At 38.4% G+C, this 15,803-nt stretch overlaps 1 protein-coding gene across 9 annotated transcripts in view; it reads right to left on the minus strand.

Annotated features, from left to right (window-relative positions):
• Nucleotides 1-15,803, minus strand: part of msi2b (musashi RNA-binding protein 2b) — a 225,664-nt gene that overhangs the window by 9,528 nt on the left and 200,333 nt on the right. For 3 of the 9 annotated variants that reach the window (XM_042739719.1, XM_042739718.1, XM_042739717.1), the window contains exons 11-12: nt 15,415-15,537; nt 3,341-3,520 (exon numbers count right to left, since the gene is read on the minus strand). The exons of 2 other annotated variants lie outside the window; for them this stretch is intronic. In XM_042739719.1, the coding sequence (XP_042595653.1) occupies nt 3,341-3,520; nt 15,415-15,537 (303 nt within the window). The remainder of the gene's footprint in view (nt 1-3,340; nt 3,521-15,414; nt 15,538-15,803) is intronic. 4 more of the 9 variants (XM_042739720.1, XM_042739723.1, XM_042739722.1 and 1 more) reach the window with 4 other exon arrangements.

Raw genomic sequence — 15,803 nt, forward strand, 5'->3', positions numbered from 1 at the left:
TTTTTCTCCTACACGCGGCCCTCTATGACACTTCCATTAATAAGCGAATATTAAATCAAGTTCCTCCACAGGCAGAGGCCTTCAGACCAGCGCCCACTGAGGGGGGAGTCTATTACTGCAGCAGCCTCCAAAAAACTCAGGAGGGTAAAAGATATCTGTGTGAATGGAATATTAGCCTGGAGGGCTCATGTAAGAGAGCAAATATGTTAGATAGGGGGCAATATGCTGCTGTGGGTAAACCGAACGAGGCAGACTCACACAATCCGTCTGCTTTTCACACAAATGAGAACACAGACAACAGGAGAGGTGAGCGGCTCTACAGTCAGAGCTCTCACTTCTAAATGTCAGCGTATCAAAATAGCGTCAGCTACTTCTAGGGATGATGGGAAAGCATGTATATCCACTGCTAGATCTGAGTGGAAGGGAAAACTGATTTTGCTAGTGTACCACCTGTTTGCAGCTAGCCCACTATGATGCAAAATATGATGCATAATTAGCAAGGGACAACAAATTGACATAATAATTACAGTCCTGGAACCTAATGGGTAAATAATTTAGTAATCAGTATTTTTGCCTTTAAGTCTTTAAGTTTTTGTCTTTTTTAAAAAAAAAAAAGAAGAAAAGGAAAAATTCATAAATATATTTGAAACAAAGCATTTAATTTAGAAACAAACTTAAAAATGTAAAAATAAAAATGTAAAAATAAATAAATAATAAATATGATTAAAAATAAGATTATTTTAATAATATATAATAGAATATCCTGAATTACACTTATTATTTCTAAAATTGAGATTCATGATTTTAATCATATTAATAATAATAAAAAATAATAATAATAATAATATGATAACACTTCATTCAAGATATTGTTTTTGAACAACAGCAACAATATTTCTTTTTACTTTTACAATTTTGCTTTTCAGGTAATTTAATTTCAAGTTCAAGTTCATGTTGATTATAATGCACATTTAAAAACGATAAGTGTTGTACCAAAATGCTGTATAATTGTAAACATTATTAAGCAATGAAAAAAAAAACTAGCTCATAAAATAAGGATAAAACATGCAGATAAACCATAAACAACTAAAAAAAAAAACTATATTCTCAGGCAACATCATAAGCTAAAGAGAATAAATGAGTTTAATATATCCATCTTAGTTTTGGTTGTTGTTGTTGTTTACTGGAAAACTAAAAACTATGCAATACAAAATTAAAACAAAAATACTGATTAAAATTATTTTGGTGGTCAATATTTCAGGAATTGAGCAAGCACAGTATAAAGCCTCAGGGCATCTGCAGGGTGTCAGACAAACAATGACACACTTCATAAGTTCTCCTAAGTGTTAACTTCCATCTTGAAATCGTTCTTGGACTGATCTGGATCAAAGCTTACACACTCAAATCAGCCTTTCCCTTGTCACGAATAAAGGCTTCTAAAATAAGAGAGGGAAACCAGCACACTGTAAGTGACAGCCCTGGTTAGCATCACGTCCTGAGCTATGACTGGCTTCAGTACTCCCAATAGACCAGCGCTAATAAGACATGTTAAATCGCAGTCTTTTATATCTCCAGAAGCCATCAATGGGGATGTGCTCATTAACAGATCAGGAAATTGTTTTTGTAGCTCAATACTGCTGTGAAACGAATTCATACACATTACCATCTATGATAGATTTATTTCAAAAACTCCTATTATGTGCAATGTGTCTAAGAGCATGCAATCATTTAGACTTTCAAGGAAAGTGCTGCCAAAAGGACACATCTAGGAGGTTAAGTACAGTATGTTGCTCACATGGTTGAAAGAAATGTAGAGAACATTATAATCGGCAACCGCCAATATGGTCAACATTCCTTGGCATTCCCTAACTTACCATAAGTAGTTAGATTGTTGTTGTTGGTTTGTATTCCTAACATACCTCAGTGTCTGCAAGACAGTTTATTAGTCATTATCATGGCTCTTGACTGAATTATTTTTTTTTTTTTTTGCTAAGATGTTTCTTGTTTATTGCCAAGTTCTCAAGACTGCCTTCCTTTGAACTACAGGCTACTGAATATAAAGTGGAGCACTACTGTTTTTAAGAGGGCCCAGTGTCAGTTCTGTGGTGCACTACAATGAAGCATTAAAAAATATGCCAAGAGTTTGGGAATAGCAAAATTCTTCCCTTTAAATGTGCTGTCAAAACAAGACGTTGTAATTCTTTATCCAGTGGCCACAAAAAGTATTTAAACACTTAAGCCAAATTTAAAATGCCTGAACTTATTTGCATTAGATAACAAAACTGCAAACCAAGGTGATTTTTTTTTCTTGTTTCATCTGAGATTTCTATGGAACTGTTCCACTAACATTTGAAAACCAGAAAGTGCCCAAGTACTTGAAGTCTCTTCAAGTTTAATCTAGTGTTTTATCTTTTAAACATCACAAACGTATTTTTATGAAATATTTTGCTATTTTGTTCTATCTGTCTTTAGAATAAATGCCACTTGGTTTGTCATTTTGTATGTCCTGCAATGACATTCATTTTAAAAGGATAGTTTCACCGACATATGAACATGTTGTTCCAAACCTGTATGACATTTTTTTTTTTCCATCAGAACACAAAACAGAAAACATTTCTTAATATCTTCTTTTGTGTTCCACAGGAGAACCTATGTCTCACAGGTTTGGAATAACATGAGGGTGACTAAATGATGACAGAATTTTCATTTCTGGGTGAACTATCCGTCTAAGTGTCTAAATACATTTTTCGAGCCACTGTATGTGTGAACAAACAGAATGCATACAGAACAAAAAGAAAAGGGATGCATTAACAATACATCTCAATATGTGATTATTTGTCCAAATGGGGCAACTAAGCAATACAATCAACTACCAACAAATGGCTTGTCATTTTATACTCATGTACATGACGTCGGATGTTTGGATATCATTTATCACATGCCAGCAGGCTGACAGTTGAGTGGTATGGAGCCGATGGGTGTGTAATGCATATATACATGTCTGAGTATGTACTGCAGGAGATATGAACTGGCAAGCATGAATGCATATGTCGCATCTCCTGGTTAATTGCACAGGGATTGTGACCGCACCCAAATTGGATATATCTCGACAGTACATATGCATTAGCGGCCACGTATATGGAATGCATGAAATCCTATGTTGAATTTACTGTTTTACTACAATTCAACATGCTGCAAACTGCAAGGATGCACAAATCCCTCGCTTTCCCTTCTCATCTGTCCCCCTCTCTCTTTCTTTCTTGTTTTAATGAATGGCAGGGTGATGAATAAAGCACATGAATCAAATTAATCATTGAATGAAGGAGAGGCGGGTACACACCTGGGCTCTTATACTGATCCGGGCTGGCCAGGTGCTGGAGAGGGGAGTTGCAGGCTGATGTGGCATGCTCGCTTTGCAGCAGCTGAGCCGCCTGGGGGCCCAGGGAGCCATAGTCCGCAAAGGAGAAGGGGGGCCCCCGTTGGTCGCTTGGCGAGGAATAGAAACCGTAATCGGGGAAGCCTGGGAGATACAGTACAGGGGAGGAGGAGGAAGGGAGGAGGAGGAGGAGGAGTGGGACTCCATCATTGGGGGAAATAGGACTTTGCATAGTAATTTATGAGGCAATGCTTAATATCTGACTTGCATGGTTGTACAATTCAGTGTGCACTGGGATAATAGATGGTGAGTTTGTAAAGCCACATCTTCCTTACTGTGACTGTGTGTGTGAATGTTACAGTGAGTGTGTGAAGACCACCACTTTACACTTTAATGCTATAAATACTTGGGGCTGCTGCAGATGGAGATACTGACACGCTACAGATCAGATAAGCAAACAGAAGTCATGGTTTAAAAAAACTTTTCATGATTACATAAAAACTGACTGACCTTAATAGATGTTTTGAGAAAGGAACGCTCATTATTTGAAATGCTAATTTGGATTCAGCATTCACAAATACATCAAGCAGGAAAATAACTAGAATACTACTGTCTGGTATTCTTGTTATTTGGTTAACACTTTTAACCAAACTACAAAGCTTGTGTTGAATTATGTCATCCTATTTGTGAGATTTATAAAATGTGGATAATTTTTATTTAAGATGTCAAAATATTTACAAATATAAGAATATTTTATTGTGTTTCAGTACATGTTTGTTTGTGTGTCAGTTTGTTGAACAAACTATTTTGAATAAAAGTATGCTTTTAAATATTACACAAAGTGGCCTTTTGAATAATAAGGTCACATTAAAGACATTTATGAATGTCATTGCAATAGATATGAAAATATCTATTTATTTTTAAATAAAAGCAAATTAAATACTTCTCAAAAATTTTTGATGCTACTTTGTTTGATATTCCATACATAATGCAATAAGATTCAGACATTTAAAAGTGAGACTTCAACATCTACATATTTTTTGGGGCCACTGTACACAAACAAATATTTAAATAAAATGACATGCTAATTCTCAAAATAATGCTTGCAAAAATAATTTGATGAAAAACAACTATTACATAACCAAACTCAAGTCTGTCACTCTCTCTGTGTATAAAGTAGGTAAATATGTGTGGGTGTAAATTTGTTGATTATGAGAAGATGTGAAATTTTTATTTTTCTTATGTGGTGTGGTTTAGCTGACCCCGTCCTGCGCTGCCTGCTGTTATTACAGACGTAGAACTGGGAACTTGAGGGAAGGTGTTAAAGAGGGATGGAAAGAACTCACAGAACACCAGTGTACCTGCGCTAACAGTTTATAAATAGTCAATATAGCCCCTCTGCTAGAGCTTCATATCAGCCAACCTATCAGCCCAGAGAGCATCTCATTAGAGCAGCCTTGGTGAGGTACTACATTCGATTCTTCTTCCTTTTCCTCTGCTTTAATTAGTTTCAGAGGATCTCAGATATACACAGCAGAACAAATGAGGTCTATGCCAGCCTACATTTAAGAAGAGTTGAGGGAGTGATAAAGAAATATAAATAAAATAAAAGAGAAAGGAATGCTGATTTTCTCACAGACTGTAGCTGCACTGCTCTGACCTTCTCCAATCACTCATTAATTATCCACCGCTAGTCTGCTGTCTGCTCACCTCAGCCCAAGCCTCGAGTCTGCTCTAACGGAGAAAAAACAATGGTTGCTTTTTTTTTGGTCATAAAACATATATTTTAGAGACAGAGATGTGTTTTTATTTTTTTTGTGCTATATGTGATATAGTGTGTGGTGGTCAGTGTTGTTATCAAAACAAAAATATTTTCGTAAACAAACTTTTTAAGTCACGCTGTAAATATACTCTTTTACAACAACTCACTAAACCAAATCAAGTCAACCTTAAGGACCATTTTCATGTTGATACGTTTAAATTAATAGATAAAATGTTTGAATATTTTGTTTAATTAGGTTCTGGTCAAATAAAATGTTGTTTTCTCTGCATAAACTTACTAAATTAATGAATATGACGTAAATATTACAAACTGAAATCTCCTTACGCAAACATAAAAAGTTGAAAATGGTGAACCAAAGCAACATCCATAAGAATGTAGTTTTGTAGATTTTGAGCACATACAGCACATACAGGTGTGGTGTTTGCTGGCGACATTTTTGGCTGTTTATTGTAACTTTCTCAGGTGTCTTTCCAAGAAAAAGATGAATAAAATGTGTGTTGCAAATTTCTGTTTTTGCATTCTGTTTCAGGGACTGCCAAAACAGACCGGAGAATTTCATGGGCACAAGCACTGAAAAGATGCTTACGAACAGTAAACAGAAACGAGCATGAAATTCCCCGTCCTGCCAGTACCTACACTCCCAAACGCGAATAAATCACAGATGCATCCCAACGTTCAAGCTCTCTCCCGCTAACTGTGCAAAAACGGAGGAAATGCCTGAGGTATGCTCAGAATCTTCAAGTGTTTCGGCTTCCCGGAGAGGAGGGGAAAGCCCATTCCAGTGCACACATCTTTAATCATTTAAGGAAAGCAACCAAAAATGCACTTAGGCTGAATCCATTTTTGATGGACCTCTCTAATAGATGGGCGTCCTTGAGGTTCAAAGGGAACCCTGGACGCGCCTCTTAATTAGACAAGCTGCCATCCCGTCCTGTTTCCTCTCATCCTCCTAATTAGATCTTTAACAACGAACAAATGAAGACCTTTTACAGGCGCGTGTGGCACGTCCTGCCTGGTCCCCGCCAAGATAGGGGAGGGGGGGCACAGAGACGTCCTTTTTGTCTAACGCTCTCCGGCCCCGCCGCGCACGACAATGGCTGGGTCCTGCCGCAATCTGCATAAATATTCCGCCTAATTTCCGTGGAGCGGGAACGGCGGGAAGCAAAATACGACATTACTGCATGTACAACAAACACACCTGGTTTCTTTGTTTGCATTGACATAGAAAATTAGACCCAAAAAGCTCTTTGTGTTAATGCAGTGGCAGGAAAGGTCTTATCTAATAACGGCCTGCAGAAATTACATTTATTATCCAGGTAGATCACATCCAACGACAGTGCTATCTGAAGCAGAAACAGAATAAAATGCAGTTAAAAAGTGCCAATTTACTGTCTATAGAGAAAGCCATCTGGCGGAATAGGGCTGCTTGATTACCTTCGCCGGCTAATTCTCTCTCTGAGCGCATGCAAATGATTCACTTTGACCAAGTGGAAGTGAGGGAAAAAAAAGTGGAGCTAAATTAAACACTGCCGTTTTTAAACATCAAAAGTTGCCACAATAATGGCTCCTCTGTGATGTTCCACGGTATTGTACGCTGCCAGTCAGACAGAGAATAGCACTTGGAATGTTTTATGCCTCTGTGAATAACTCCGGGATGAAGCGAGGACGCAGGGTGTGAGTTTTGTGTGCGTCTGTGTGTGTCCTTCCATTAATAGGGACTGCGAACACTTTCTTTAACTGCAACCCCACAGTCAAACTACACAAAAAGCTTAATATCTTCTCTTCTCCTTCCACAAAAAACAAATACCGAACTGTGTTGTGTACCACGGGCCTCTCCCCTTCGCTCAAAGAGAAATCTAATTACTCTATAATGGCAGGTTTGGGGGGAGCGCGTACATCGTTGACAGATGATAGATGCGTAAACTCACTTCCTCCGACTTGATGAATAGCGGTATAGAAACGTGAAGCTTTCGTTTGTGGTGGGCGTACGACAGCACCTCGTCTATTTATCATTCTGCCCCTGTGAGCTTCACGGAGGCCCGTGAACACACTCCGAGGTCGTGTCTGAACAGCTGGGAGTAGGTCATCCAGATGTGCCTTTGTCTGGGCAACATCTGCACTGAGCCCAGACCCCCCAGCAAGGGGAGGGATGGGGGGCCGACGTGGGAGTGAGCTCAGAATGGATGCACTCTGGAAGGTTGTCAACCGCACCATTACGAAGCCCATCTGGGTGCTTCAGAGCTGTTGCTGAGATGAAAGCACTGGTTGCTTTTTACTCCCAACCCTCACCCCACCGCTGCAGCTTTGTGTTATTATACATAATATCTGTCAGAGCAGCATCAAGAAACAGATACATAAATACATGAATACATAAATAAGAGGCCCTTTTATCAGCTGTTTAATGAACAGAGAGCGGCAATTTGTCACCGCTACATGCATCAACACAGAGGAGGATAGTCTTTTTTCTAGTAGCATTAAAGTCAAGACCGCACCAGTCGACATCCAGTGCAATATTAAGACAGTGGTCAATATAATAACTTCAATAAAATCAATTAAGAGCTATTTTAAATTAACTATACAGTCTGTTTAACAGTAAGGAGTAAGACCTTGACAGCAATAAAATATAAAGTGGCTCATTTCTGGTTAAACGTATCTCATATCAAACTGAGATGTTCTGTCCTGAATTACTCCTTATTTGTCAAAATGGACAGTAACTGTGAATGCTAGCCCTCAGGATGGTACTACAGTGCCTCAGGCAGTCATCTTTTCTCGTACACGAGAAACTACTTGGTTAAAATGTTTTTTGGGCAAATCATCCATAGGCCTGCTTGTATTGATCTGTAAGGCTGTAGGGAAAATAAAGCTCTAGATAGGCAGAAGATACATCTATGTTTGCAATGCTATTCACAGAAAAACACTGTGACAGATTTTATGTCAACATCTGACATTGTTGTATTATGTGGTATCATCATCATGATGCAGTACACCAACACAATAAAAACAATATGTAAAAAAAAAAAACAAACAACAAAAAAAAAACAACATGCGTAAGTAGAAAAAAAATAAAATCAAAACAAATAAAAAGCAGAGAAAAAAATGTAAACGACAAAATGCAACAAAATTCTAAATAAAAAAAAAAATCACAAACTGAAACGAAATGCTAAACAGAAAGCAAAAACAAACTAAATAAAAAACAAAATGCTAAACAGAAAGCAAAAAACGATTCACAGAATTAATAAAAAATAAATAAATATTCACAGAACAAAACCATTAAGAATTTGTTTGGTAATAAATTGTTTTACTGCTTCATTTAGAGCTTAGGAGCAACTCACTAAACCAAATCAATCAGACAATCTTTTCTGAGGGCTTTTGGAAAAAACAAATGATTCAATTTAGAGGAGTTCTGTGTTTCACGGAGACACTGACGAAAAATTATGTTCGTCCAGCAGAAAAGTCTTAGTAAAAATAAAATGTGTTTGCATTGCATTTTAACCTCATGTACTGTTGGTCGTTACTGAAGAAGGTGAAGAAAAAAAAACCTTTCTCTGCTTGGATCAGGCTCAGTGCAGTCAGAACGGCTCACACCTGACCTGTCAGCAGTCTATTACCACAATTAGCCTGCTGATGTTAGCGAAATACTGCCATTTACAGAGTCTTTTCATGGGGGGACGATGGAAAAGCTGACATTTCGCAATGTGACTTTCAAACACTTTTTTAAAAAAAAAAAAGCTCAAGGACTGCGGCCTGCCTTGGAAATAGCATTTCACACAATCATCTACTCCAGGCAGAAATGTCAGTCGCAGAGAGGGAATCCGTACACTCGAACAAAAACACAGACTGTCGTTCTATAAAAAGCACTGACCCTGCAATTCCATACTCAGAGACATTATGTTTTATCTTTCTGTCTCTCAATCTCTCTCCTCTTGAATAAAGCCGGTAGCACTCTTCATTTCTAACACATCCTCTACTAAGGTGCCAATAAACTTGTGCCTCCAACAAATCCAAATGTTTCTCCAAATGTGTTTGCTTTTTAGCTTTGGAGATTTGGAAATGTACTTATTTCTCTACCACATTTGTCTTTTTTTTATTTTAAAAATCTCTTTGCTGCCTCCACAAAGCATCACTCTCCATTCAGAGATGGTCTTTTCTAGTCGTATATTTGAGTAATTATCATTACAAAATGTCCCTTCTAGCTGAAGAAGACATAAATTGTCTACAGATAATGTTTTAACATTTAAATCATCATTACAAAATGTCTTTTATAGTTGAAGAAGGATTTTGTTGTTTGCGGTTAAAGTTTTGTGATTTGTTGGAGTGGAGAAGCGGACAGCTAGCTGCAAGATGGTGAAAACATACATCTATCTTCATCAGGAGCGTGACAGACAAGTATGAAGTGCGTTTCATATTTGCAGCATGGGAGTCTGGCACCGTAGAGATGGTCTGGCCTAGATTGCACCTGCGGACACCACAGCGAACGAGGCAGACACAGCTGCAGTCCGGGGCCTGTCTGTCAGGATACGACAGCTAATGGAGAGTGACACAGGTTTTCTGTGCCGCCCGCTTCTCTAACTTACACGTGAGCGCACATGCGCTGTACTTTAACCTCACTGTAGAAGGAAAGAAGAACAGATGGAAGGGATGGCAGAGCCTGAAAGAAGCTGGAGGGACAAGTCTCGCCCCAGGGACACCGGTGGCCCTTTGTCCCCGGCCCAGGTGAGCTGAGGTGCTGAGGTTGTCAGGTCTCCAGTTCTAGGATGTGCTTTTGCGAGATGTGCAGTGTCGGATAACTTCTGCATCTCCTGTGAGTCATCTCTCTCCGTTTGCCAAAGAGCTAACAGGAAGTGGGGCGGCACTGCCAGAATGTCATTCTATAAACACCCGGTTCATTCTGACACATGCTGCAGGAGATCTCAATAAGTCAGATAATGTTTTACACACCTCCTCCTCCTCAAGCTGAGGGGGTATAAATGAGAAAAAGTGCTTTGGATCCAAAACATGTAAATAGCATTTTTTTTAAATTCGGCATCAGAAGACAAAAGACGACAGACATAATGCATTCCTTCCAAATACAAGTTAATAGACATGACCACCTACTCAAATCTAGATCTACAGTTTCTACCAGAACCACTAGAGAGGCATGCAGTCAACTAACAGACACATATAGGTTCAAGAAAAAAGAAGAAGTGAGAAATGCCAAAGATTGAGAAAAAAGACTGGAATAAAAAGGAGAGAACAAAAAATAAACTTAAGGTGGGTGGAATAAAGAATGAAGTATTGACAAGTGTTAAAGGATTAGTTTATTCAAAACGACACTTCTTCATCATTTACTCACCCTCATGTTGTTCCAAGACTGTGAATGGGAACTGGAGAGTTTACGCTTTATAAAAGGATCACAAATTTGGTTTGACTGGACTCTGAATGAATGATTTTGTGAACTGGATCAACCGATTCATTGGAAATATTCAATTCAAATATATGATTTGTTCACAAAACCAGGGTTAGTATCGTTTAACTAAAACTAAAAAAAAAACATTTTTTGTTAATTGAAAATTGGATGAAATAAAGATGTAATAAGATGTAAACAGATGATTTACATTTAAAGTTTCATTTAAACTTTTTAAATGAAAATTATAAATGCCTTGGAAACTAAAACGAGTTAAAGTTAAAGCAACAAATAAACAAATATAAAGTAAAACTAAAAAAAAAGAAAACTGTAATAGTACATATATAAATGAAAATTATAAATGCCTTGGAAACTAAAAAGAGTTAACAGTTTTTTTTTGCATCACTTTTATGATACGTTCATGGAGCTTTTGGAAGCTTCAGTACCCACATTGTAACTGCATGGACAAAGAGTGAATTTCTCCTTTTTGTATTCATCTGAAAGAAGAAAGCCATATAGATTTTAAATAACATGAGGGTGAGTAAATAATAGAATCTTTTTTATGAACTATCCCTTCAAGCACTGCAGGTTGCACTATATGATAAACAGATCCGAAAAAGGAAAATGATATAAAAAAAATACTGAAACCCAAGATAAAGAATACATAAATGTGAGAAAAGAATAAGATTGAAAGAGAAAGAAGAAGGGAAGGGGGAAGTACAGGAGCAGGGACAAACCTTCCGCTGGAGTGTGACCAGAGGACAGTGTGGAGAGAGGAAGTCAACTGGTGCTGTCTCTGACTTACACACACTGGCTTTCAGCAGGACCAAATCAAACAAGAGAGAAATAACAGAAACATGACCATTTTCGGCCAAGCGTCCTACAACACCAACACATCAACAGGGTTGGTTTGTGGGTAATTTTATGATCGTTGATATACAAATGAAAAGTTAGCATGCCATTTTCAAGTGCTAGGTGAAATCTGGTGTGCAGAAACATGCCATTTCATGACCTTCCACAGAATGTTACGGCTTTAAGTGAATTTATGTACATTTAACAAATCTCAATCGGTTTAAAACGCTAAACCAATCTGAAAAGTAGCTCGTAATAAATGAACATGTTTCCAGACCATAAAAAATATCTGCTGATCTGTCCTTGGTAACTGTAGCATAATGATCAATCACTACCAAATGATGATCTGTTTCATGGGCCAAACTGATAAAGAGAGGCCCAGTTGGTAACCAAAGAAGACATTCGAATTACACACACCATTTAGCCTAGCTAAAATATGTCTCATTCACTTTATTACCTTACTGCCAATAAATAATTATAAAAAGCTGCTCTGGATGACTCAGATCTAGTGGAATATCAGGATTTAAAATCAGGGGTTCTCAATCTTTGGGGCACAACCCTTTTTTGTTTCATAATTCTTGAGACCACAATTCACCCACATAACAGACTTAAAGTTACACAATTAAGGATTCCAAATGCATCATATTTTGTTCTCAACAGTAAATATATTACTATTTAATTTTACATAATAATACTTTTTTTCTGTGTCTTGAATTAAATTGATCAAAACTGACATTTATAAATATAATAGAAGGTTTCTATTTTAAATAAATGCTGTTCTTTTGAACGTTTCAATAATTCTGGAAAAAACTTTTAAAGTTTCCACAAACATATTAAGCAGCACAACTGTTTTCAACATTGATAATAATGAGAAATGTTTCTTGAGCAGCAAATCAGAATATTATAATGATTTCTTGAAGATCATGTGATACTGAAGACTGGATTAAAATTTACTTTTTAAAATTTAGCATTTCATTGCAGGTTTAAATTAAATGTTAAAATATATTCAATTAATTATATATTATATTATATTTAGTGGTGTCAAATTTAGCGTGTTAACGTAGACGATTAATTTTTTCAGTTAAACGCATTGAAAATATTTAACGCAATTTACACAAGGGCGGAGCTACAACTGCTGCTTCTGTCACTTTTTCTCTTGACAAGAAGTGCATTTATTCAGAATGACTGAGAACGGGAGATGTTTCAGACTCACACTCCACTTCTCTTCAGCGATAGGCGCAAGTCAAACGAGTGCGGAAATGCTACTGTGCTCGCAGCTCGTGCTCTTCAATTAATAGAGACTTTAAGACCTGGAGTGGGTCAGAAAAGATGAAAAGAGTTATGATGCGTGTCAGATCTGCATCATGTTCAGCAGCGGCAGCGGCAGCTCTTAAAGAAACAGCAGCCAAAACATAATAACCAGCTGTTGTGATGTCTTTTAATCAAAGCACAAAGAAAAGAGGAAAAAAAGAACTTTTATAGCTTTAAGGATTCATCTTTAATTAATTTAGAATTTAGTGCTTGATAACTTAAATTTCAATTTCTGTATATTTCTGCTGAAGAGCATGGGTAAATATGACCTTTATTATAATGGGTTTATGTGAAGATTGTTTTAAGTTCACTTAAATTAGAAGTTATTTTTTATGAATTTTATTTTAAGTTGTTTTAATTTATGGGTTTTTTTTTATAGTGTAATTTTGATTGGTTGCATTCAATGGTTAAATTCGGGGGGGGGGGGGCAATTTTGTAGAGGAATCAGTATTGGTATCATTGATACTGGCCTTCAGTCATAAAAAAAAGATGCCATTAAACAAACAATTTTGTAGAGGAATCAGTATTGGTATCATTGTTTTGTTAATTTGAAGATCGAATGTGAAATTATTGCAATATAAAAGTAGATTTAAAAACTTTAATGTTAGGTGGGATTAATCGCAATTCATTTCAGAAAAATTTAGTTAATTTTTTTTAATCGATTGACTGCACTAATTATATTATATTATATTATATTATATTATATTATATTATATTATATTATATTATATTATATTATATTATATTTCTTCGACCTTACCTGCATCTCTGTAGAATCACATACTGTAGAATTGTGACCCCTAGGTTAAGAACCTCTGTTTTAAATACTTAAATTATTGCATCAAGCAGGTGGAGGAAGTGCAACAGCCCTCGGGTGATTGACGGAGATTGTGCAGTGATGAAGATGATCTGCAAGAGCCGTCTGTGGCGTCACCATTTCACCAGAGTACCCCGCAGAATGGAGTACGACAGCTCGTCTGTCAGAGCGGAGCCTTTGACTTTCACAGTACCCTTGCCGGCAGGTTTGCACAGGAGTTAACTGACTGACAGTCGGCACGCAAACACATCTCATCCTCCGCCTAGCAGCAAATGTATGCACAGCAGGGGTGTATAAATTGTGCTGTGCAATGGAGATCAGTTGGGTAATAGATGATGAGGTTCTCGGAAAAGGTCATCCTTAAATGTCAGTGCTCTGTCTCAATGGCTTTCTCACTTTTGTCACAACGCAACCATGGAGCGACTCCATCAGTCACAAAAGAGTGCAACTGCGCCATTAGCTTAAGAGGCTAGCCATGGGGGGTGGGAGGGTGCTAAAATAACTAATGTGGCCTAATAAACTTGGTCCAGTGGGCCAAGACCTTACCTAATCACATTCCTCTCCAAAACACAGAGTATAACCCGAGCTTTCAATGTTCAAATGAAAATCAAGCTCACTGGATCTGAATTTCACAATGCCAGCCTCGAGTATGACTTCTACAAGCTGACAACTATGACCACGAGCTATTTAAAACTCTGGAGACGGCATCGCCTGAGAGTCATTTCTCATGTAGCTCTCGTTTTAAACTCAGAGCCCGCTCCAAACAAGCCTGGTGTAATTCACACACATTAAACAGCATCGAGATGCAGAGAGCTGTTTTTTTTTTTCAGGCTAAGTTGGTTTCTTTAGCTGGGTGCTAATCAGAATCAAACACGTCTGATTGGGTGGAGAGGCATGACTGATTGGCTCACGCTCTGTCGACTGCGTTCCTTCAAACCGTGAGCCGAGCCACTTTTACGCCTGTCTGCCAATTACACAGGGGTGGATAGCTGTCTGCTGGAGAGCAGGTGTCAATGGAGCGAACTCGAGTCAAAATATGCAGTAAACGCATGCGCGTGAGCGAAAAAGTGTAAGTTTGCTTTTTTACGTGCTTGGACAACATATCAGTGTGGATGTGTGTAAATAAACTTTGCACCCGCTTTGGCAACCCTTTCTGATGGCCAATTAGCCAAGGCCATCATTTCACATTGTGCTAAAGGGCAGACGTCAGTGAGAAGGCCGAGGGCTGTTCCTCCCTGCTGTTTATTTATTTAAGTATCCTTGTGTCTTACAGACAAAGTCAGATTGATAGATTAAGCTATCCAGCCTCCGGATCAATAACCACAGCGGAACGAGGGAGCGACTGGGAACTTTTAATGTGCACACTCTGTTTAATGTGCACACTCTGTGTTTTCTAGTCAAAGGCGAACAAAGTTTGTCCAAATGACAGAGGAAGGCATTAAAGGCCGAGAGTACCAGCGATTAAATGTGAAATCTGACAAACCAAGAGAAATGAAAAGGCTCATTCGTGTAAGTCCATGTGTAATGTGTTTTGAGCATGTGTGTGTGAGGAAGGTGGTTAGCGAAACAAATACAGCAGCTACGATAAAGTACAAATGGCTGTGCAAGCAGAAGCCGGCCCCTGTGCCCTGATCTGTTACCAGTTCCACCGACGATAAACCTGGCATTAACTAAATTAAGAAAACAGGGGGGGAAAGCTGGTCTCAGACAATCGACTTCTGCTAGAGCCATAAATCACATCTACAACAGGAAAGGAGGGGAAGCAGGCAGGAGCCTTGAGTCCTGTCCTTTTCTTCTAACTACAGACTGTGTGTATGTGTGAGTGTGTGAGAGAGGACAGAGGCGGCTAGTTAAGAGCAGCAGTCACACAGATCTAAGGCCAGAGCGTTTACCTGGCCCTGTGCTCTGAGGGTATGCTGCGTAGCCGCCTCTTCCACGGGCCCCCCTACCTGAGCCGCGTGCTGCTGCCACTGCTGCCGCCGCCGCTACTGGACCGTACGCTGTTGCCGGGAAGCCTGTGGGGGGTGGGAGGGGGGGATTGAGGAAAGAGGAGAGGAAAGTGGAGGAGGAGACACATGGAGAGGGAATGAGAGGATAACAGGATAGAAAATGAGAGGAGAGGAACAGGGCAGAAAAAGGGAGTAGTGAAGGAATAAGAGGAGAAGAGAGTAAAAAAAAGAGGGAAAAGGGTATAAAATGAGGAATAGTGAAAATAAGAGAAGAACAGGTGTGGAAACAGGGTTGAATAGGAAGTGGAGTAAAAAAAATGAATAGGCATGAT

Source organism: Cyprinus carpio, chromosome B15, assembly GCF_018340385.1.
Source record: "Cyprinus carpio isolate SPL01 chromosome B15, ASM1834038v1, whole genome shotgun sequence".
Taxonomy (NCBI): Eukaryota; Metazoa; Chordata; class Actinopteri; order Cypriniformes; family Cyprinidae; genus Cyprinus; species Cyprinus carpio.